This window comes from Phocoena phocoena, chromosome 13 (genome assembly GCF_963924675.1).
Source record: "Phocoena phocoena chromosome 13, mPhoPho1.1, whole genome shotgun sequence".
Taxonomy (NCBI): domain Eukaryota; kingdom Metazoa; phylum Chordata; class Mammalia; order Artiodactyla; family Phocoenidae; genus Phocoena; species Phocoena phocoena.
Genome location: NC_089231.1, coordinates 81,923,352 through 81,946,729, shown reverse-complemented (window position 1 = coordinate 81,946,729; position 23,378 = coordinate 81,923,352). Strand labels below are relative to the sequence as shown.

The window sequence follows — 23,378 nt, the reverse complement described above, 5'->3', positions numbered from 1 at the left end:
CTCTTCGCCGCCGTAAAGCGAAGTTGTTCTTTGGGAAATTGTGGTGGGGCGGTGGCCAAGATCGCGAAGTTTCCAAAAGCGCGGGCAACATCCGGGCGCTTGGGGCCCTCGAGCTGAGGCGCGCAGAGTGACTGACATTTTTAGGGATTGCAGTCATGCTGAAGTGCGGGATGAGCGGCAGTCAGGTGAAAGGTGCAGAGGCCTTTTTTGCCTTTCTGTGTAGAAAAGGGAAAGCCTAGGGTTCATGGGGAAGTTTCCACCATCGTCTAGTTTCTTGATCTTTGCCTTTCTGCCTAGGGGCTGAGGACACAAGGCCTGGCCACAGCCGGCACCCACCCACCCAGGGTCCTGTTAGCTTCTGAGGGGCGAATGACGGCCCATCTGCTTTTATTTATGCATAATATTTATATTCATAGGTGTCCATAAAATGAAGTTGCACTATCTGGACAAATATTGGAACGGCAGTTTCAAACTCGGGACGATAGGACTGTGTGGGAAGTTGGGAAAAACAATGCTTGGACAGTAAAAGTATTTTAGTGCCATGAGAAAAAAGCATAAACCTGTTTTTTTTTCCAAATTCTAACATTTTTAATGTATGACCTGGGACAAACCATGGAATCACTTCCGGGCTCAGTTTTCTTATCTGTAAAATGAAAATATTAACGGCATCTTCATTATAGGGTTTATTGTAGGAATAAAATGCAGGTAAAGAGCTCAGTAATGAATGGGAATGTATAAGAACTATTGTTTATTGTAAATGGTACTTTAAACATGTATGTTACTCCAGAAAGTCTCTATTTAGAAAAGTAATGGTCATACAGATCATAACCTGAAAGTGATTATTGAAAGGCATCTTGTGTTGCAGCCGGCTTCCGCTGTGTTGACGACCTCTATGGAACAGTATTAATGAACAGAAAAGGGAAGCACAAGACCCCCCCACTGTTGCATGTTCTCAGAGTTCTAGAAAGTTCTCTCTTGCAATGTGTACCTTAGTTCTCAATAAGTGATAATTTGTATGATTGTTTAAATTTGTTTTTACTCCGTAACTCTAAGCCCTGTGAGGGCAGGAGCTGTAAACCCGTCTTGTTCATTGTTATACCCGCATTGCCTTGGCTTGTACCGTCCTTGGAACATACTAGGTGCTCAATAAATATTCATTGAATGAATGAAAGGTCTTCATTAGCTAGCTCCAGGAAGAAGTGGTGAATGTGAAGTGGTAAAAAGAGACAAACGCCTCTTTTTCTCCCCCTAGTCATCCTCTCTCAGTTTGAGGCCTGCACCCCCACTTCCGGCTGTGCCGTGCAGCTTGCGGGATCTTAGTTCCCCCACCAGGGATTGAACGTGGGCCCTTGGCAGTGGAATTGCAGCGTCCTAACCACCAGACCACCAGGGAATTCCCCCAACTCTGATTCTTTTTTTAATTTATTTATCTATTTATTTTTGGCTGCGTTGGGTCTTCGTTGCTGCGCGCGGGCTTTCTCTAGTTGCGGCGAGCGGGGGCTATTCTTCGTTGCGGTGCGCAGGCTTCTCATTGCGGCGGCTTCTCTTGTTGTGGAGCATGGGTTCTAGGTGCGTGGGCTTCAGTAGTTGTGGCACGTGGGCTCAGTAGTTGTGGCTCACGGGCTGTAGAGCGCAGGCTCAGTAGTTGTGGCGCACGGGCTTAGTTGCTCCACGGCATGTGGCATCTTCCCGGACCAGGGCTCGAACCTGTGTCCCCTGCGTTGGCAGGCGGATTCTTAATCACTGCGCCACCAGGGAAGCCAGCCAACTCTGATTCTTAAGCATGATAATCTGATTTTATGTTCTGAAATTATTTTTCCTTTTTTCTACTTTTCCATGGATTGATATGGCCATCCATTTTTATTGCATCATAGTATCCCATATCTGTTTGCCATATTTTTTACTTATAATCTATAAGAACATAAATGGTATCATACCAGATAAGACCAATATTTCATCCAGCCCTGGCCTCTCTTTCTGACAGGGCATCTAACTGTGTTTTCTGGGAAGATCTGGCATGTTCTGTGCTCAAACATCAGAGATACATCTTGAATTCCTCTAATTTCTCTCTCATGACTTGTTTTGACTTTGCTGCCTCTGAAGTTATTAAAACCCTTCAAACCATCTCCTACATGCTCTGTTTTCATACTTTTGGGGGGTGGGGGTATACATTTATTTAAACCAAGTTTAAAAATACATTAGTATGGAAACTGGCTTGCCACAATAGTTCCATGCAACACTGTGAACATATAGAAAGGAAGAATTTTGTTGCATTTTATTATTTCACACACTCACTCTGTGAATTTATTATTTTAAAAATATATTTATTTATATATTTGGCTGCGCTGGGTCTTAGTTGCAACATGCAGGATCTAGATCTAGTTCCTGGGATCTAGTTCCCTGACTGGGGATCTAACCCAGGCCCCCTGCATTGGGAGGGCAGAGTCTTAAGCACTAGACCACCAGGGAAATCCCTCATTCTGTTAATTTATTGAGCACTTACTATGTGTCTGGCATTTTGCCAGGGTATTATACCATATTTCTTAAAACAATTTGTAGCATTAGTCTATAAAACACTGTTCTTTATGAATTTATCTTGAGTCCTGTGAATGCTGAAGTAGTCCTATGATTTTATTGTTTGAGAAAAAGAATGTAAAAGGCACCTTTCTTTTTCTCCGTAGTATTTGGGAAAGCGATCCAAGCACTCTCACGAATTAGTGATGAGCTGTGGCTAGACCCTTCTGAAAAAGGTGTAAGTAAGAAATTTAACTAATAGATTAAGGAAAAAAGAAGATGTTTATAAATCCCAGTCCAGATTGAATGTTAACTAGGAAATCCAGAAATTCTAATCAGCCCTTTCACTGTTCATCTTTATTTTACATATCTAAATACATTTAGAGCGTGGTAAACTTAAAAATCATACACAGTTGATTTAAGCCAGAAGAAACAAACTGGTGGTCAAGAGGCTAGATATGGCTTGCAGAAATATTTTGTGGGGCCTGCACTATGTTTTTTTTAAAAAATGAAATAATTTTCTAACAGTAATTGGGAGAGTCCACATAAAAATCTGAATTTCCTGATTCTGTTGAAAACTCAGAAGATCTGATAGTTTGGGGCCTGCATTCCCAAGCGGAAGTAGTTGGCTGACTAACAGTTTCTCCCCTTAGGCGAGGGAAAATTTTGCTGCAATCTTTTTACTCCCTTTTATATTGCCTTCTGCCACTTTGTGCTTTAAAGTTAAGGCCCCTGTGGGCATTTACATTTTTACAATTATAAATATGTTCTTGTTACCAAAAACAAACAAAGAAAAATACAATTTCAGCATGCAGGATTTTAGACTTAATACCTATATATAATATATTCCGTTTAGATGTGTGTACATATGAAAATTAAATGCACACTGTATAATGCAGTCCATATTGCATCAGTACTATAACTTATGTGTATAATGTAGTCCATATCATGCAGTTCGCATCCCATAGCCTTACTCGGACACACTTCAATGCGATGTTAAACATAATAGAATTTTTTAAATTAAAATTAAATTAAAATTAAATTAAAATTTAAAAATTTAAAATTTTTAAAATTAATCATTAAAGTTGATTTTTTTCCTGTATAGCTATTATTTTATTTTTCTAGCTTGCTTTAAGATCTGTGAATTCTTGTCGGTCAGCATATGGATGTGTCCTCTTCTCGCCTGTGTTTTTTCAACATTATCAATGGTCAACCTTGGTGAAAATGAATGATGGTGACACAATATCTAATTTAAATTGCAAATTGGGAATGAAGGTAAGAGTAAGTGGGCATGGTTTTCTCTTGTATTGTAGAAATATTCATTATATAGGGCATAACACCTATTCTGTACTTAATACTTGGTTTAAATGGCATGCAGAACAGTCTGTTCATTTACGAATATACTTACTCTTCTTTTGTTAGGTTGTTTTTAAACTAATGAAGCAACCATATTAAGTATGTGCTCTTCTATAATGTGTTTGTATTACAGTCAATTCTGCCTATCTTTAGATGTCTGAATTCCCTCGAAAGAAATGTAGAGAAATGCAAAATATTTACCAGATCTGATAAGTGCAAAGTAGTTATTCAATTCTTCTGCAGACATGGTAGGTATAATTAAATCCAGTTTAAAGTATGTGTGTGTTTTGTTAATATTTTTCATGTTTAGAATATTCAAACTGCATATCAAGACTTCCCATTGCACTATTGCTTAGAATTTGTATAGTTTTGTGGTAGGGCAGTTATAAATATTATCTCACTTGTCTCTGTAGAAGTACTGTGAGTTGATTGGTATTAATTATTTCCTTTTTTGGCTTGTCAGTGGCACAAGCTTTGCCTGCACACAGACCAATTTTTTAAATGTCCATCTGAATTCTAACAATTGATTATTCTAAAATTAACTAGCTGCTTGATGATATTCTGTAAGACTGCCTTTGTAACAGTGTTCCTTGGAATGAACAGAAAAGAATAATGCCTACCTGTATTAAAAATGCTCCAGGAGGTAAATAGTATTTTATCTGGGGCTGAAAGAAGCATGGTAACTGGCCCAAGGTCACAGAACTAGTAAGTCACAGAGCCTGGATTTGAGTCCAGCCCCACAATAGTAGGAGCCAAAACCTTCATGCATTCTCGCTGCTACACCAAGAGATTTCCTGCCTCCCAGCCTTGCATGGTAGATATTCAAATGCTGTAGTCATATAGGATTTTACATGGTTAAATATGTATAGCATGGTGATAAAGTGCATGGACTCTGGAGGTCAACAAGGTCTGGGGTGGAATCCTGCTCTGCCTCTTCCTTGCTGAGACATTGGGCGAATTATTTTACATCTTTGTGCCTCAGTTTCCCTATATGTAAAATGGGGACAATGGTAGTACCAGCCTTCTAGGGTTTTTGTGAAGATTCAATGAGTTATAGGAAGTTATAGTTCTAAAGTGTTTAAAGAAATACCTGGCATATTTTCTAAGAGTTAGCGCTAGTAATATTTATAATGATGGCTGCTATTTTATTTGAAGTTACCAGTTAGGAGTGTATGTTTTAAAAAATCTTGTACTTGTGGTATTGGTCCAAATCTTTTTATAGTGGAATGGTCTTCTGGAAGGTTATATTAGTGTTACGATTTATCTTATATTTCTTAATTTTATCTTACATTTATCTTAATATTTTTATTTCAGATCTTATTTATATTATATTCCTTAATTTTTCCCCTGCACAATATCAATTTTTAACATTATTTTTTCCTTCTTTGAGCTTCAGTTCATGTTATAGAAGAATCATGTAAAGAGCATGATTAAAAGCCCAGCAAGGGTGGGGGGAGGGATAAATTAGGAGTTTGGGATTAAAATATACACACTACTATATATAAAATAGATAACCAACAAGGACCTACTGTATAGCACAGGGAACTATACTCAATATCTTGTAATAAGCTATAATAGAAAAGAATCTAAAAAAGAATTTTATATATATATATATGTATAACTGAATCACTTTGCTGTACACCTGAAACTAACACATTGTAAATCAACTATTTTTCAGTAAAAATTAAAAAAAAAAGCACACACACACACACAAAAAGCACCACAAGCTCTGACATCTCACAGATTTGGATGTGGATTCTTCTATAATTCTTATTAGCTTTGTGACAGTACATAAGCTCTCTGAACCTTCATTTTCTTTTCTCTAGAATGGGGATAATCTTACCTACCCTCAGATTCTGGGGTTGTTGTGAGGATGAAGTGAGATCACATGTGTAAAGCACTTAGTGTGGTGCCTGACACAGAGGCAGTACTGAATAGTCAGTGACTGATGTTATTGCAATTATACTCATCCCTTATTTCCAGCTAGATTTTATTTTTTATTAAAAAAATTTTTTTTTTTGCTGCACCGCACAGCTTTCAGGATCTTAGTTCCCTGACCAGGGATTGAACCTGGGTCCTTGGCAGTGACAGCATGGAGTCCTAACCACTGGACCACCAGGGAATTCCCCAGCTAGATTTTAAACAACCAACTTTTCAGCTTCTTAATATGTCTCAAGTGGCTTGATTAATGTCCAATACATATTTGTGACTGGTTGATTTTTAATAGCTTCTGTAGGGAAGTTGTATGAGTTAGGATGCTATGTCAGTGGTCCCCAACACTTTTGGCACCAGGGACCGGTTTTGTGGAAGACAATTTTTCCACAGACGGGGTTGGGGGGATTGGGATGGTTCAGGCAGTAAAGCCAGCGATGGGTAGCAATGGGGCTCAGCTGCCACTCACCTCCTGCTGTGCGGCCCAGGAGGTGGGGGTGGGGGGGATGGGGACCCCTGCTTTAAGTTACAAATAACAGGGGAAAAAAAAACCACCCAGAAAATCCAACTCAAACTGACTTAAACAATAAGGAGGAATTTTGGCTCATGTAAACTAAAAGTTCAAAATTAGGTCATAGGCGTGTTTTGATCCAGGCTGCAGCAGCTGCTGCTTCTTCTTTTTAAAATTCTCTCAGGTCTGAATTCCTCTATGTGATTTATAGTAAGGCCAGCTTCTCTTATAAACTTTTTTTTTAACATCTTTATTGGAGTATAATTGCTTTACAGTGGTGTGTTAGTTTCTGCTGCATGACAAAGTGAATCAGCTATGCATATACAAATATCCCCATATCTCCTCCCTCTTGGCGTCTCCCTCCTCTTATAAACTTTTAATAATGAGGTGACTTCTAGCAGCAGCAGCAGCTGGGGCCACCAGCTTGCTCTTTCACATCTGGGGGAGTGAGAGCCATACTTCATACATGCACTGAACAAAAGTGCTTGACTTTGCTCTGATTGGACCAACCTAAACTAATCCTGGGGAGCCAGGGGAATTCCATTCTCTAATTGCCTTGGCTTATTGCCATATGTGGACCAAATTCAATTGCAAGGGGGATAAGATTACATCAATTGATTTATACAAATGAGGACCCACAAGTGATACTGGAAGTGAAGTCAGTCCCACCCAAACCTCATGGCTGCTACATAACAGGGAAGGATGGCTCAGGAAGGAAGGGGGAAGTAGGGGATAGATGCTGATACCCAGTAATTGGGGTAAATAGTTATACTTTCCAAAATTGTATGTACCCAGGAAATTATGTTTGCAATTTTATTTTTATAATCTGGTGGAGAAACATTGTTCAAATTTAGTTGAGAAAAATCACCTGGGCAGAGATATCCAATAAACTGCTAGAAATACATATTTGGAACTGGGAAGAAATTAAAGACAGTGAAGTAAATTTGGCTCTCTTATTGATAGAAAACAATTGCAAAGGCATGAGCCACTAAAAAAGACTAACTTCTCTGAATCTAACCTTAAATGGTTTCCAGAACGGTGATTTCTTAGGTTATTTAGCATCTGCTAATAGGAAAAAAAAAAAGGTGATTTATGTCATCAAGAACGAAGGTTCATATGAAATATTTACCTGCCTAATAATAATTCTATCAATTCTCTGTATTGTCATTGGCACTGGCCCCAGAGTGGCTAAAAATGAGTCAGTGAATTGTCCCTGAAGAACATGCTCTGATCTAAAGCACCTGCTAATAAGTTCTGTCCTGCTCAAGAAGACAGATCTCCGACAGAGAGGGGCTTCCATACGAGCGGTGCACTGGCTATTGAGTGAAAATAAAACCCTGATTCATACATGTATATTAATGACATGGTGTCAAGAGGGCAGAATTTCCACTTCACGGAAAATGAAAACCTTAAAAGGTTTTGTAAAAGGGCATTCTACAGATATGCTAATGACTTTAAACTTGCATAACAGTGAACTTAAAGGGATTGGGAAACATTTGCCAACTTATAAGTATCACTAACCTCTGAAATTCCAAACCCCACAAATGGAACATCTCCAAAATAATGCTTGTTCTTTAGCTGTACCTCTTTAAGTTTGAAAGAGTTCTCTGGAGCCACTGAGGGAAGTTGCAAATTGAGCTATGAAACGGCAAGCAGAATTCTATCATAGCATCAGATATGCCATGGCTGGCAGCTGATGGCATAAGGCAGTGCTCCTCAAGCTGTCCATGGACTGGCTGCTGGACCTCAAATTGTCTGTTACTGGTCTGTGAGAAGATAAGGAGCTTATGTCAGAATTTAAGTCAACCACATTACTAGGCATTCTCTTAAGTTCAGCTGTTTTGTTTTGTTTCAATAGTGAGATTTCTCAATGAAGGAAGAGATTCTGGTGAAAATTCCTTGTCTCTTATAGTCCAGTACTTTGTGCAGCATTAGATAAAATCAATAATGACACAGAGGAAACAGGACTTCTAAATTTTTATCCTGTTTGCATTCTATCAAGGAAAATTATTATTAAGCTGGAAGACTAGAAAAACCACAATGAAGAGGTACACCAAGCCAAGTTGCTTTAAAAAGAGCACAATGGGCTCGTGCCCCCGTCCGGGAGGATACCGCGTGCCGCCGAGCGGCTGGGCCCGTGAGCCATGGCCGCTGGGCCTGCGCGTCCGGAGCCTGTGCTCCGCAACGGGAGGGGCCACAGCAGTGAGAGGCCCGCGTGCCGCAAAAAACAAAAACAAAAACAAAAAACAAACAAAAAAGAGCACAATGGATGTACTTGGGGCAACAGATTCATAGGACAGAAAGGTGAAGAGGAAGGGCTATCTGGGTGGTAGCATCACATGTGGGTAAATTTCTTTTTTTTTTTAAACGTCTTTATTGGAGTATAACTGCTTTACAATGGTGTGTTAGTTTCTGCTTTTATAACAAAGTGAATCAGCTATATGTATACATATATCCCCATATCTCCTCCCTCTTGCGTCTCCCTCCCCCCTCCCTATCCCACCCCTCTAGGTGGTTACAAAGCACCCAGTTGATCTCCCTGTGCTATGCAGCTGCTTCCCACTAGCTATCTATTTTATAATTAGTAGTATATATAAGTCCATGCCATTCTCTCACTTTGTCCCAGCTTAGCCTTCCCCCTCCCATGTCCTCAAGTCCATTCTCTACATCTGTGTCTTTATTCCTGCCCTGCCCCTAGGTTCTTCATAACCATTTTTTTTTTAGATACCATATATATGTGTTAGCATACGGTATTTGTTTTTCTCTTTCTAACTTACTTCACTCTGTATGACAGACTCTAGGTCCATCCACCTCACTACAAATAACTCAATTTCGTTTCTTTTTATGACTGAGTAATATGCCATTGTATATATGTGCCACATCTTCTTTATCCATTCATCTGTCGATGGACATTTAGGTTGGTTCCATGTCCTGGCTATTGTAAATAGAGCTGCAATGAACACCGTGGTACATGACTCTTTTTGAATTACGGTTTTCTCAGGGTTTATGCCCAGTAGTGGGATTGCTGGGTCGTATGGCTGTTCTGTTTTTAGTTTTTTAAGGAACCTCCATACTGTTCTCCATAGTGGGTGTATCTATTTACATTCCCACCGACAGTGCAAGAGGGTTTCCTTTTCTCCACACCCTCTCCAGCATTTATTGTTTGTAGATTTTTTGATGATGGCCATTCTGACTGGTGTGAGGTGATACCTCATTGTAGTTTTGATTTGCATTTTTCTAATGATTAGTGATGTTGAGCATTCTTTCACATGTTTGTTGGCTATCTGTATATCTTCTTTGGAGAAATGTCTATTTAGGTCTTCTGTCTATTTTTGGATTGGGTTGTTTGTTTTTTTGATATTGAGCTGCATGAGCTGCTTGTAAATTTTGGAGATTAATCCTTTGTTGTTTGCAAATGTTTTCTTCATTTGCAAATATTTTCTCCCATTCTGAGGATTGTCTTTTCGTCTTGTTTATGGTTTCCTTTGCTGTGCAAAAGGTTTTAAGTTTCATTAGGTCCCATTTGTTTATTTTTGTTTTTATTTCCATTTCTCTAGGAGGTGGGTCAAAAAGGATCTTGCTGTGATTTATGTCATAGAGTGTTCTGCCTATGTTTTCCTCTAAGAGTTTTATAGTGTCTGGCCTTACATTTAGGTCTTTAATCCATTTTGAGTTTATTTTTGTATATGGTGTTAGGGAGCATTCTAATTTCATTCTTTTACATGTCGCTGTCCAGTTTTCCCAGCACCACTCATTGAAGAGGCTGTCTTTTCTTCATTGTATATTTTTGCCTTCAAATCAAAAATAAGGTGACCATATATGCGTGGGTTTATCTCTGGGCTTTCTATCCTGTTCCATTGATCTATATTTCTGTTTTTGTGTCAGTACCATACTGTCTTGATTACTGCAGCTTTGTAGTATAGTCTGAAGTCAAGGAGCCTGATTCCTCCAGCTCAGTTTTTCTTTCTTAAGATTGCTTGGCTAGGGCTTCCCTGGTGGCGCAGTGGTTGAGAGTCCGCCTGCCGATGCAGGGGACACGGGTTTGTGCCCTGGTCCGGGAAGATCCCACATGCCACAGAGCGGCTGGGCCCGTGAGCTATGGCTGCTGAGCCTGCGCGTCTGGAGTCTGTGCTCCACAACGGGAGAGGCAACAACAGTGAGAGGCCCACATACCGCAAAAAAAAAAAAAAAAAAAGATTGCTTGGCTATTCGGGGTCTTTTGCGTTTCCATACAAATTGTGAAATTTTTTGTTCTAGTTCTGTGAAAAATGCCATTGGTAGTTTGATAGGGATTGCATTGAATCTGTAGATTGCTTTGGGTAGTAGAGTCATTTTCACAATGTTGATTCTTCCAATCTAAGAACATGGTATATCTCTCCATCTGTTTGTATCATCTTTAATTTCTTTCATCAGTGTCTTATAGTTTTCTGCATACAGGTCTTTTGTCTCCTTAGGTAGGTTTATTCCTAGGTATTTTATTCTTTTTGTTGCAATGGTAAATGGGAGTGTTTCCTTAATTTCTCTTTCAGGGTTTTCATCATTAGTGTATAGGAATGTAAGAGATTTCTGTGCATTAATTTTGTATCCTGCTGCTTTACCAAATTCATTGATTAGCTCTAGTAGTTTTCTGGTAGCATCTTTAGGATTCTCTCTATATAACATCATGTTATCTGCAAACAGTGACAGCTTTACTTTTTCTTTTCTGATTTGGATTCCTTTTATTTCTTTTTCTTCTCTGATTGCTGTGGCTAAAACTTGCAAAACTATGTTGAATAATAGTGGTGAGAGTGGGCAACCTTGTCTTGTTCCTGATCTTAGTGGAAATGGTTTCAGTTTTTCACCATTGAGAACAATGTTGGCTGTGGGTTTGTCACGTATGGCCTTTATTATGTTGAGGTGAGTTCCTTCTATGCGTACTTTCTGGAGGGTTTTTATCATAAATGTGTTGAATTTTGTTGAAAGCTTTCTCTGCATCTATTGAGATGACCATATGGTTTTTCTCCTTCAATTTGCTAATATGGTGTATCACATTGAGTTATTTGCATATATTAAAGAATCCTTGCATTCCTGGGATAAACCCCACTCAATCATGGTGTATGATCCTTTTAATGTGCTGTTGGATTCTGTTTGCTAGTATTTTGTTGAAGATTTTTGCATCTATGTTCATCAGTGATATTGGCCTGTAGTTTTCTTTCCTAGTGACACCTTTGTCTGGTTTTGGTATCAGGGTGATGGTGGCCTCGTAGAATGAGTTTGGGAGTGTTCCTCCCTCTGCTATATTTTGGAAGAGTTTGAGAAGGATAGGTGTTAGCTCTTCTCTAAATGTTTGATAGAATTTGCCTGTGAAGGCATCTGGTCCTGGGCTAAATTTCTAATAGTCAGAAATGGGAAGGCATTCTATGATGAGGGAGCAGTGTGGTCAAAGGTATAGACTGCAAGTGTTTAGCGTGTGTTAAGGAAAAAGGGGAAGGAAGCAAGTAGCAAGAAAAAAAGCATCAGGAATGGCAAAGAAATAAGGCATTTCTCAGCTTGGACATCCTCAGCAATGCCAATAGAACATTCACCCAAGTCAGTTATTTGTTATAGAGGTATGATTGTGCTTGTATATGCATGGGCTATTTCTGAAGAATACCTAAGAAACTGGTAACCGTAGTTACCTCTGAGTAGGGTACTGGGGTGGCAGGAGTCAGAGGTGGAGGGTGACTTATTTTCACTGTCTATTCTTTGGTATCTTTTGAATTTTATACCATGTACATCTATTACCTTCTATTACCTATCCATCTAAAAGTAACTTGAAAATATTTTTTAAAATAGGTAAGATATGCCAACTTTTGAGCTTTGTGTCTTCCCAAAATAGCAGCCACAGTAATCCCTTTAAAATAGGTCAGATTATGTTACTCCAGTGCTTAAAACTCTCAAAAAGCTCACCATTTTACCCAAGGTAAAAGCCGAAGATCTTACAATGGCCGGTAAGATACCACATGATCTGGGAGTCCCAGGCTGGGTCCCTGTTCCCTCTGCCTAGCAAGCTCCTTCTCCAGATAGCACATGGCTTGCTCTTTCAAAGACCTCCTTCAGTCTTGCTCAAATGGCATCTTTTCCATGAGGTCTTCCTTGACCTCCTTATTCAAAAAGTACAAAAAGTACATTTTTCTTCCCTTTTTTGGCCACGCCACGTGGCATGCAGGATCTTAGTTCCCCGACCAGGGAGCAAACCTGTGCCCCCTGCAGTGGAAGCGCAGTCTTAACAACTGGACCACCAGGGAAGTACTGCTTTTGATTTTCTTATTGTTTGCCTCCCTTCGCTAGAATGTAAGCTCTGTGAGGTCAGAAATTTTTGTCTGAGTTGTTCTTTGCTAGTCCACAGCTCCCAAATTCATCCCTGTGTATTTCCCTACTTTGAATCTCAGCTGGCCTTGGAGTTGCTTTTATATCAATAGAATGCACTAGAAGTGATGTTGTGTGAGTTCCGAGCCTAGGCCTCAAGAGGCCTGTCAGCTTCCACTGTTAAACTAAGAACATTTTCATCAGCATGAGAATAAGCACAGCCCAGCGAAGACTCCTGGAAGATAGGAGACCATGTGGTGAGAGGCCCCAGCCATCCCGGCTGTCCCTGTTGTCCCAACTGTGAGGCCCCAGATATGAATATGAGGCCATTCAAAATGATCCAGCCACAGCTAAGCCAACCCAAACCAGAGGAGCCACTCAGCTGAATTGTTAGAAATAACAAATGTTTGTTATTTTGAGCCACTAAATTTCTGATTAAATTTTGTGGTTTGTTATCCATTAAAAACCAACTGATCAGGAATTCCTTGATGGTGTAGTGGGTAAGAATCCGCCTGCCAATGCAGGGGACACAGATTAGAGCCCTGGTCCGGGGAGATCCCACATGCCGCAGAGCAACTAAGCCCGTGAGCCACAACTACTGAGCCCTGTGCCACAACTACTGAAGCCTGCACGCCTAGAGCCCATGCTCTGCAACAAGAGAAGCCACTGCAACGAGAAGCCCGCGCACCACAATGAAGAGTAGTCCCCACTCGCCGCAACTAGAGAAAGACTGCATGCAGCAACAAAGACCCAACACAGCCAAAACAATAGTTAATTAATTTAAAAAAAAAAAAAACAACTAAGTGGTCAGGGACTTCCCTGGCCGTCCAGTGGTTAAGACTCCGCACTCCCAATGCAGGGGGCACAGGTTCAATCCCTGGTCACGAAGGTCACACATGCCTCACTGCGCGGTCAAAAAAAAACCAAAAAACAACAAAACAAAAGGAAAGAACAACTGATCAGCCTTGTACACAGTAAGTGCTCAGTAAATATTTATGAAAATAATAAATATTGCTGTTGTTATTAATTCAGTTAAAAAATAAGTTGAGAAATGTTTATAGTGAATCCTTTTGATTCTTATTATAATATTATTATGCTGTAGAAAGTTATAGCCCACCTGGATTTTATTACACGGGCTCCATATTCAAACTCAGATTCAGAAAAAAAAAAGAGAGATAAAACAAACTTAGATTCAAATTCTAGCTATACTTGTTAAAACAGCATAGCCTTGAAGTCATTTAACAGAGCTAGAGCTATACTTTCCTCTTCTGAGATCAAGTACCTATCCCATAGGCATATTGTGAGGATCAGAGGTAATGTACGTACAACATATCCTGCAGTTGCCGGTACATTGGGCCGTAGCCATTATTGCTCCACACTCCTCTCCTCCTCTCAGAGGGAAAGAATTCACAGACCGGATGCTCAGGTTTTACTTTTAAAGTTCCCATCCAAAAATATCAGTTTGGATGAAAAATACTGAAAAAGAATCATAGACATAGGATCTGTAGTGGGCAATTACTATTTTACACACAATTTAAGAAATTACCTGTATTTCAAAAGAATGTGGGAACTCTACTGCCTAATTGGTTGGAGGGTGTGACATGTTACATGGTGTCCACTAGGGAGCGATAAACACATTCATTAAGGGATAGTGCTTCTTGTAAGCTTTGTGCACCTGTCAGATATTAAATATTACTTTAATTTTATTATTTTAATCTGGCTCTGAAACTTAAAGACTTTAAAAAATCTGTTAATTTTGCACTTAAAATTATTAACGGGTTGCTTTATTATTTTTAAGGTATTAAAAGGATTCATAATTTGTGTTTTCAAGAAAGTCAGCCTTTGCAAGTTATTTTTGAAAAGAATATGTGTTCTAATACACTAGTGATTCAACCAAGGTAATGAGTTCTCTGTTGTTTATTTTTATTTTTCTGAATATATTATGGTCACAGAGTAAAGAATTAATAGCCTAGAGCTTTTAAATCAGTTACATTTTTTTAAGCTAACACTGAACTTGTAGAAATCACCTTAAAGGATCAAGAGGAAACCTTGAGAAAGGTAAAAGTAGATAATAATAACTGCCTAATGGTAGAAATAATAATTTAGTGGCCAAAATGTTCTAGAAGTATCCCATCAGTGGCTTTCTACATCAAGTGGTATTAAGAGAAAAATATATTATCTAATAATACTTTGCATTTATATGGTTCCTTCTATCTGAGTCTTAACACACACAGCATGAGGAAATTTTAACACTTTTACATGAACTGATTTTATCCCTAAGTGTTTGTTTGTTTGTTTTTTCTAGAGAATGAGTGGGACATATTTGTCAGTGAAAGGTACTCAATTTTTCAGTTAAGCTGTAGCTTAAACATTAATTACTTTGTAAGCCAAAAGATATTTTATCCTTATTGTTTTTTAAATTACAAAAGAAATACATGCTCCTTGCAATACATCTAAAATTTATAGAAGAGTGCAGAGATGAAAAATGGAAGTCTTTCTCCTCTACTTGCCACATATATCCCACTTGGCAGGGGTTTAACATCTATTAACAATTTGGTGTAATCCTTCTATATCATCTTCTATTTATAGCCAGTCTTTCTATAACTTTCTTTTCCCCTATAGCTATGAATATCTTTCTTTCTCTCTTTTTCTCCTTCTCTCTCAAATTTATATCACCTACTAGACACATACATAGTTTTTTAAAAGAAAATGTCCTACCATCCTTATTGTTTGGCAACTTCCTTTTTTAGTGTCTATGTCAGTTTAAATCAATTTTTTTTTTTTTTTTTTGCGGTACACGGGCCTCTCACTGCTGTGGCCCCTCCCGTTGCGGAGCACAGGCTCCGGACGCGCAGGCTCAGCGGCCATGGCTCAGGGGCCCAGCCGCTCCGTGGCATGTGGGATCTTCCCGGACCAGGGCACGAACCCATGTCCCCTGCATCGGCAGGCAGACTCTCAACCACTGCGCCACCAGGGAAGCCCTAGTTAAATCAATTTTATTCTTTTTAATGATTGCATAATTTTTACTTGTATGAGTGAACCATAATTTAGTTACCCATTACCCTATTAGTGAAAAAGTTGGTTGTTTCCGACTTTTTGCCCTCACAAACAATGCTGCTAGTAGTGCATAAGATAGTGTATTAGTTACCTATTTCTGTGAAGCAAATTTCCCCATAACTTAAAGCTTTAAAAAAACCCAGACGTTTATTACTTCAAAATAATAAGTGTGACTTAGCTGGGTGCTTTTGGCTCAAGGTTTCTCATGAGGTTGAAGTCAAGCCATCAGCCAGGGCTGTGGTCTCATCTGAAGGCTGAACTTGGAGAATTTCACTCCCAAGCTCACTGACATGGCTGTGGGAGGCCTCAGAAAGTCAGCTTCTAAGCTCACCCATGTGGTTGCTGGTAGGCCTCAGTTCCTCACCATGCAGGCCTCTTTGTAGGCTGGCTGATTGTCCTCACAACATGGCACCTGGTAACCAGAGAGAGAGAGAGAGAGAGAGAGAGAGAGAGAGAGGGAAAGAGAGAAGGAAACTCCTATTATGGAAGACATAGTCTTTTTTTTTTTTTAATATAAAAAAAATCATTTTTTGGTGTTTATTTTATTACTAGGGAGTTTGAGCATCTTTTCATATATTTATTAGCAATTTGTGTTTTTCTTCCTTTTTGAATTGCACATTCATATTGTCATTTCTGGTATCAGGTTGTTTAGTATCTTGTACAACACCTTTCCCTTAACACTTGAAAAGTTTCCAGATTAATTTGGTAGGTGTTCCTGACATTTTGGCATCGAGAAACTCTGCTAATTTAATGTCTATTAGCAGGTTAACACTAACATTACAGAAATTCTAAGAATCTCACTTTTATCTGACCTCACCTCAATTTAAAAAATAGGCCAGGGCTTCCCTGGTGGCGCAATGGTTAAGAATCCGCCTGCCAGTGCAGGGAACACAGGTTTGAGCCCTGGTCCGGGAAGATCCCACATGCTGTGGAGCAGCTAAGCCCCTGTAACACTGAGCCTGTGTTCTAGAGCCGTGAGCCACAACTACTGAGCCCACGTGCCACAACTACTGAAGCCCACGTGCCTAGAGCCCGTGCTTCGCAACAAGATAAGCCACCACAATGAGAAGCCCGCGCACCACAACGAAGAGTAGCCCTGGCTCGCCGCAACTAGAGAAAGCCTGTGCGCAGCAATGAAGAACAAAACAAAACAAACAAAAAATAGGCCAGAACTTTTAATGCAATAATAAAAAGATAATAAGTAACCTAACTAAAAAATGGGCAAAGGATTTGAATGGACATTTTTCCAGAGAACGTATGCAAATGGCCAACAAGCACATGGAAAGGATGATCAACACCATTTGTTGTTAGGCAAATGCAAATCAAACAATTTTAAATCTGTGAATTGTGTAGAACGTGAGTTATATCTCAATAAAGGTGTTTTTTAAAAGCGAGCCCAGGGCTTCCCTGGTGGCGCAGTGGTTGAGAGTCCGTCTGCTGATGCAGGGGACACGGGTTTGTGCCCCGGTGCGGGAAGATCCCACACGCCGCAGAGCGGCTGGCCCGTGAGCCATGGCCGCTGAGCCAGCGTGTCCGCAGCCTGTGCTCCACAACGGGAGAGGCCACAACAGTGAGAGGCCCATGTACTGAAAAAAAAAAAAAAAAGGGAGCCCGGGATGAAAGGACATTTGGGATGTCAGGACAACCTTGAAAGAAATAGTTAATAGTCTAGGACAAGTGACAAAGGGAAAGAGAACACAGGCAGCAGACTGCTTGTAAACCTCTACCCCTCTACTGCATCTCCAGCATAGTTCACCCCAGTTCTGTTTGAACATCTCCATTTTCTACTATCTCCCTTAGGAGTATGGTCCCAGGTCATTTTTGTTAAAAAATGTATTGGGGATGTGAAAGCATAGAATTAAAGATATTTTATTCTAGTGTTTGGTTTATTCTGCAGTTTTCACATGTTTTACTTAGAATATATTTTGCTATTCTCTTGGCCTTCAAATGATGTTGTAATTCTTTCTCTTTTTTTGGCTGCAGCCGAGGGGCTTTCAGAATCTTAGTTCCCTGACCAAGGATTGATCCCAGCCCCCATCAGTGAAAGCACCGGGTCCTAACCACTGGACCGCCAGGGGATTCCTAATGTAATTTTAAGATATACTAAAAATATACCAGCTCATATAGAAGAATGAAGATAGGTCTTTTGGGTAGATTTTTCTAAATCCAGGACAGTTAACCTATTTATTTCTAGGTTAAAGATGAGTCCCATTTAATATGATAATTTCTTTCTGTTTGTTCTTCAAATAATGTACTATTGTTCCTTACATTTTATAGAGTGCTTGCTGAGGCAACTGTTCTTTTTACATCGAGTCAAGAGGAAGTTACTCTTGCTGTTACTCCACTGAACGTTTGCATTAAGAGTTCTAATGAGGAATCAATGGGTAAGGATTATATCTGTCACTGTGCTTTGATGGAATATTACTTCCTGGCTTTCCTGATTACTGTACGGTTATACAGTAAATATTAGTGACATAATACTTTTTCTTGTCTAAAAGGCAGTAAAAAGTAGAAAGATCATTAAAATTTTTAAGAGACCTGAGAAATTTGTCACAATCAGTAATTAAAATACTTGGCTTTGAAATTCAGATTGTTTTATAATTAGGAGAATGGGACTTCTCTGGTTGCACAGTGGTTAAGAACCCACTGGGCCAATGCAGGGGACACAGGTTCGAGCCCTGGTCCGGGAAGATCCCACATGCCGCAGAGCAACTAACCCATGAGCCACAACTACTGAACCCGAATGCCACAACTACTGAAGCCTGCATGCCTAGAGCCTGTGCTCTGCAACAAAGAGAAGCCACCGCAATGAGAAACCTGTGCACCGTGAGGAAGAGTAGCCCCTGCTCTCCGCAACTAGAGAAAGCCTGCACGCAGCAATGAAGACCCAACACAGCCAAAAATAAATAAATAAATACATGTATAAAAAAAATAAAATTAGATTGGTTACTGAGAAAAATATTTTTTCAGTTAAAATTTTAAGGTCTATTTCTCATCCTTTGTATTTAGCATAAAGAAAAATTAAGAGGCCAGCAATCCAGTTGAGATGATCTTTGACCACATAAAAAGGAAAAGTAACTTTAAGTTAGAAATGTAAGATATTCCAGATGGCAAATATATAGGACAGAAAATATGAATATTTCTTAATGAATGAAATATTATTTTTTATAAATTTATTTATTTTATTTTTGGCTGCATTGGGTCTTTGTTGCTGTGCGCGGGCTTTCTCTAGTTGCGGTGAGCAGGGGCTACTCTTCTCCCAATGCATGGGCTTCTCATTGCTGTGGCTTCTCTTGTTGCAGAGCGTGGGCTCTAGGTGCGTGGGCTTCAGTAGTTGCGGCACATGGGCTCAGTAGTTGTGGCTGGCGGGCTCTAGAGCACAGGCTCAGTAGTTGTGGTGCACGGGCTTAGTTGATCCGCAGCATGTGGGACCTTCCTGGACCAGAGCTCAAACCCGTGTCCTCTGCATTGGCAGGCGGATTCTTAACCACTGCACCACCAGGGAAGCCCCAACGTGAATATTAAGTCAGCTCTTCTAAGAGTTATACAGATGGAATGGAGAAACTAAAGCATGATTAAGTCAGGAGTTTTGCTATTAAGGAAATTTACTAGGGTATTATGGGCACCACTTGTCTGAGACTCTTTGACCTTGGATTTTTTTTTTTTTTTTTGGTGATAGCAGTAAAGAAAGAATACAAAGGAAGAAACATTATTTTGAAGTGAAAAACCAGTATAACCAGGGCTTAAGTTGGGTCAGACGACTTTGCAGGGTCTAGTTTGTGCCAGGTTCTGTTCTAAATGGTTTACATTTCTGAATCCATTTGATCTTTGTAACAAGTCTGTGATGTAGGTACTATTAGTATACATTTTCTATATGAAGAATATGAAGCACAGAGAAACTAGGTGACTTGCCTGCTGTCACACAGTTAATAAGTGGTGGATTATGATCTGAATATAGACTGTCAGGCTCCAGGGCTTAGTCTCATTACCACTGTGCTCTTATTGCTTCTCTCAAAGTCCCATCTAGCATTCTGTTTTGGCACTCAGGGGTGCATGATCTGGAAAATATATGCTTGGCTAGTGAAAGGGTCTGTTTTATATTCATAATGCCATCTCTGAATACATGGCCATTTATTCAGACACTGTCCCTTGTAAGAAGCTTTCTAATGAGTAGTTATAGTTATGGTTGACTGGGGACCCAATTGTTTAACTTTATTATTGAACTTACTGTACGCCAGCACACTATTCTGTTTCATATTCTTTTCCATTATGGTTTATTACAGGTTACTGAACATAGTTCCCTGTGCTATACAGTAGGACCTTGTTGTTTATCCATTCTCTATATAATAGTTTCCATCTTCTAGTCCCAACCTCCCAATCCAGTGACACCCCCCCAACCCCGCCACCCCCAGCAAACACAAGTCATGACATGAGCCTTCTTGATTGAGATGAAGGTATTTGTAAGGTATTGTTTGGTCCTTTTAAAATATATATACCATTTCTCCTTTGTTCTTACACTTACATAATTCATGTTCATTGAAGAAAATTAAAAACACATAAAAAGCACTAATAAAGTCACCTGAAATCCCACTGTCTAGAGACAAGTACTCAATAGTTTGGTTCATCTCTTTCTATATACCTTAGATCTGACAACAGGAGATTGGTCTAGTGAAATACTATGAAGCTATTAAAAGTAGTCTTGGGAGTTCCCCGGTGGCCTAATGGTTAGGGTCCGGTGCTTTCGCTGCTGTCGCCTGGGTCCAAGCCCTGGTCGGGAAACTGAGATCCTTCAAGCCATGTGGCATGGCCAAAAAAAAAAAAAAGAAGTCTTGTGTGTGTGTATATATACATTTCTTTCTCTCTGGGTGTGTATGTCAAAGATGTTTATTGAAGTTAATTTTGTAGTGGAAAACACAAAACACCAACACACATAAATAATTAGGAAAATGTACTTATTGACATGGAAAAATAGTCAGGATACATTATTGAATAGATTATAAAATGGTATGCGTAGTATCATCATATTTTCATTTTAAAAAATGCACATAAAAGTTTAATAAAATATTAGAGAACAAAATTCAACACCTCTGGGGGAAAAAAAATTCAACACCTCTGTTATTGTCTGTCTTTTGGACAATAGCCATCCTAGTGGGTGTGAAGTGTTGTCTTATTGTGGTTTTGATTTTCATTTCTCTAGCAACTAATGATGTTGAGTATCTTTTTTTGTGTTCTTATTGCTTATTTGTATATCTTCTTTGGAGAAATGTCTGTTCACATCCCTTATTTTTCACTTGAGTTATTTGTCTTTTTATTTTTCTCCCCTTTTCATATATATGATTTCAAATATTTTCTCCCATTCTAAGTTGATTTTTACCTTTTTTTTTTGGCTGCCCTGTGTGGCTTGTGGGATTGAAGAAGTGGAGGTTGCCAGTCTCTTAAGGCCTGGGCCCAGACCAGAAACTAGCACCAGGTCACTCCACCATATCCTATTGGTGAGAGCAGACGAAGAGCCCACTCACCCGATTCAAGGGGAGGGGACATAGACATAGACCCCACCTCTCAATGAAGGAATGTCAGAGAATTTGTGGCTATTTTTAACTTATCACTTATGCTTTATTTTCTTATCAAAATTTAACAAATACCACTGGAACTAATTTTATTCTTTACTTTCCTATAACATTGAGCAGATTTGACCAATTCTGTATACAGTGAGATGTTTGTTGGGCCAGATGAGTTTGACTTCTATCAAATTGGAATCAACACTGAAATAACATTTTGCTTCAAAGAACTGAAGGTAAACCAAAATTTGTGTCCAATTAGAATTATCAATGGCAATTTTTAATAAAGATTTCACATTTTCCCCCTCTTTTTCCTTTCAGGGAATGCTGACATTTTCAGAAGCTACACATGCTCCTATAGCCATTCATTTTGATTTTCCTGGGAAGTAGGTCCTTGGGAAATTTCTGAGTTTGTTTCTTTTTCTTTTGTCATACATTAATAATAAAACCCTTTGGTTCACTTTGAAATTAATTCACACCTCAGGAATTCCTTAACTTTACTAGCAACACTTATCAAACTAAAATTTTGAAAGATGTCATAACCTAGAGTTCTTTTTATTGGTAACTTGATTTAGAAAGATATATTATTCTGAAGAGTAAAAACATTTATAAACTTGACATACTGAATAAATTGCCAAATTAGAAAATTATACATGGCTTAAACAAGTTAAATCTCTATGAAACTATGGTACTTTATATGATATTTCAGAACTAAAATGTCAGAGAGATTGGGCTAGGATGAATGTGTTTTATGAAATTGGATGTGATGATTTCTAAGGACCCTTTTAGTTCTTAGGACTGTCTCGATTTGTGAAAAGACAAGACTTTTACTGTTTCTTTTTACTCCAAAATTATCATTTTTTAATGTTTTCCCAATGTCCATCAGAAGATGAGTGTGTGATTAGTGTGATGTTTGCTCTGACTTTGCCTTTTTTAGACCCATGGCTTTAAGTATTGACGATATGTTATTGGAAGCCAACTTTATTTTGGCTACATTAGCTGATGAGCCAAGTAGAGCATCTTCTCCACAATCACTGTGTCTTTCACAAAAACGAAAAAGGTAAGGCCATGTTTTAATGTCTTTATTGGTTGGGATAAAGCCATTGCAGTCTTATTCTGAAATAATTAAATGGCATTCATTTAGGAAACAATTGAGGATGAAAACATTAGAAGATCAGAAATTTTAACTGAATCAGGAAAGCTCCAGGAAGACCTAACTGTAACAGAGAAATATCACCCATCTTTCACTAGATATTTGCTTTTTCTCTTATGATCACAGTTTAACAGGACTGCCTGGTTTATCTTTGTCGTTACCTAAAACTCATTTCCATTTTCAGTAGTTGTTTTTTAGGAGTGATATAGTGTTAAGGTTCACAGGAAAGTTTGTATTCACTACCCAGAACTCTCTTTCTTAGAGGGAAAAACAGCCATTGCTTTCTCTTCTTTTTCTCCCCTTTTGTCTCTCTCTTTTTTTTTTTTTTTCTTTTTTAATTTTGGCTGCACTGCGCGGCTTGAGGGATCTCAGTTCCCCGACCAGGGACTGAACCTGGGCCACGGCAGTGAAAGCACCGGATCCTAACTGCTGGACCACCAGGGAGTTCCCCCTTTTGTCTCTTAATAACTTTTTTTTTGGTGGAAGGTGCTTCATTGTAAAAGTAACATAAACTTACTATGGGAAATTTGGAAAATGTAGGAAAGTACAAAGAATAAGTTGTTAACCGACAATTTTACCATCTAGTGATAGCCACTGTTAATATTTGGCACACTGTGTTTTCTTTCAGACTTTTAATTTTGCATACAGTTGCATTTTAAAACAAGATTGGGTCATATAGCATATGTAGTTTTGTATTCTGTTTTTTCCCACAAAATATTATATTGTGAACATTTTCCAGTATTGTTGATAATAACTTGGAAACATGATTTTTAATGACTCTATACAATTTTATCATACTGTAATTTATTTGACTTTTTTTCTAACTTCGCCCTATTACCGTGTCACAAGATTGTCTCATATACATTGGGTTGTTTTACTGAAAAATCTGAATCTGTCAAGAGACTTTCTAGATAATCATGTATGTAAATCTTAACTTTCAACAATTAGTTCAATGTTATTTCAGTATATT

The 23,378-nt window shown here is 38.9% G+C and overlaps 1 protein-coding gene across 3 annotated transcripts in view; it reads left to right on the top strand.

The window, feature by feature from the left end:
- The first annotated feature begins 152 nt into the window (after positions 1–152).
- RAD9B (RAD9 checkpoint clamp component B) overlaps positions 153–23,378 on the top strand; it is a 31,651-nt gene continuing 8,425 nt past the window's right edge. The window contains exons 1-9 of one of the 3 annotated variants that reach the window (XM_065889880.1): positions 153–192; positions 2,682–2,752; positions 3,640–3,789; positions 4,004–4,118; positions 14,439–14,538; positions 17,975–18,081; positions 21,385–21,491; positions 21,577–21,641; positions 22,193–22,315. In XM_065889880.1, the coding sequence (XP_065745952.1) occupies positions 156–192; positions 2,682–2,752; positions 3,640–3,789; positions 4,004–4,118; positions 14,439–14,538; positions 17,975–18,081; positions 21,385–21,491; positions 21,577–21,641; positions 22,193–22,315 (875 nt within the window). In that variant the 5' untranslated portion in view covers positions 153–155. The remainder of the gene's footprint in view (positions 193–2,681; positions 2,753–3,639; positions 3,790–4,003; positions 4,119–14,438; positions 14,539–17,974; positions 18,082–21,384; positions 21,492–21,576; positions 21,642–22,192; positions 22,316–23,378) is intronic. The other 2 variants (XM_065889878.1, XM_065889879.1) reach the window with 2 other exon arrangements.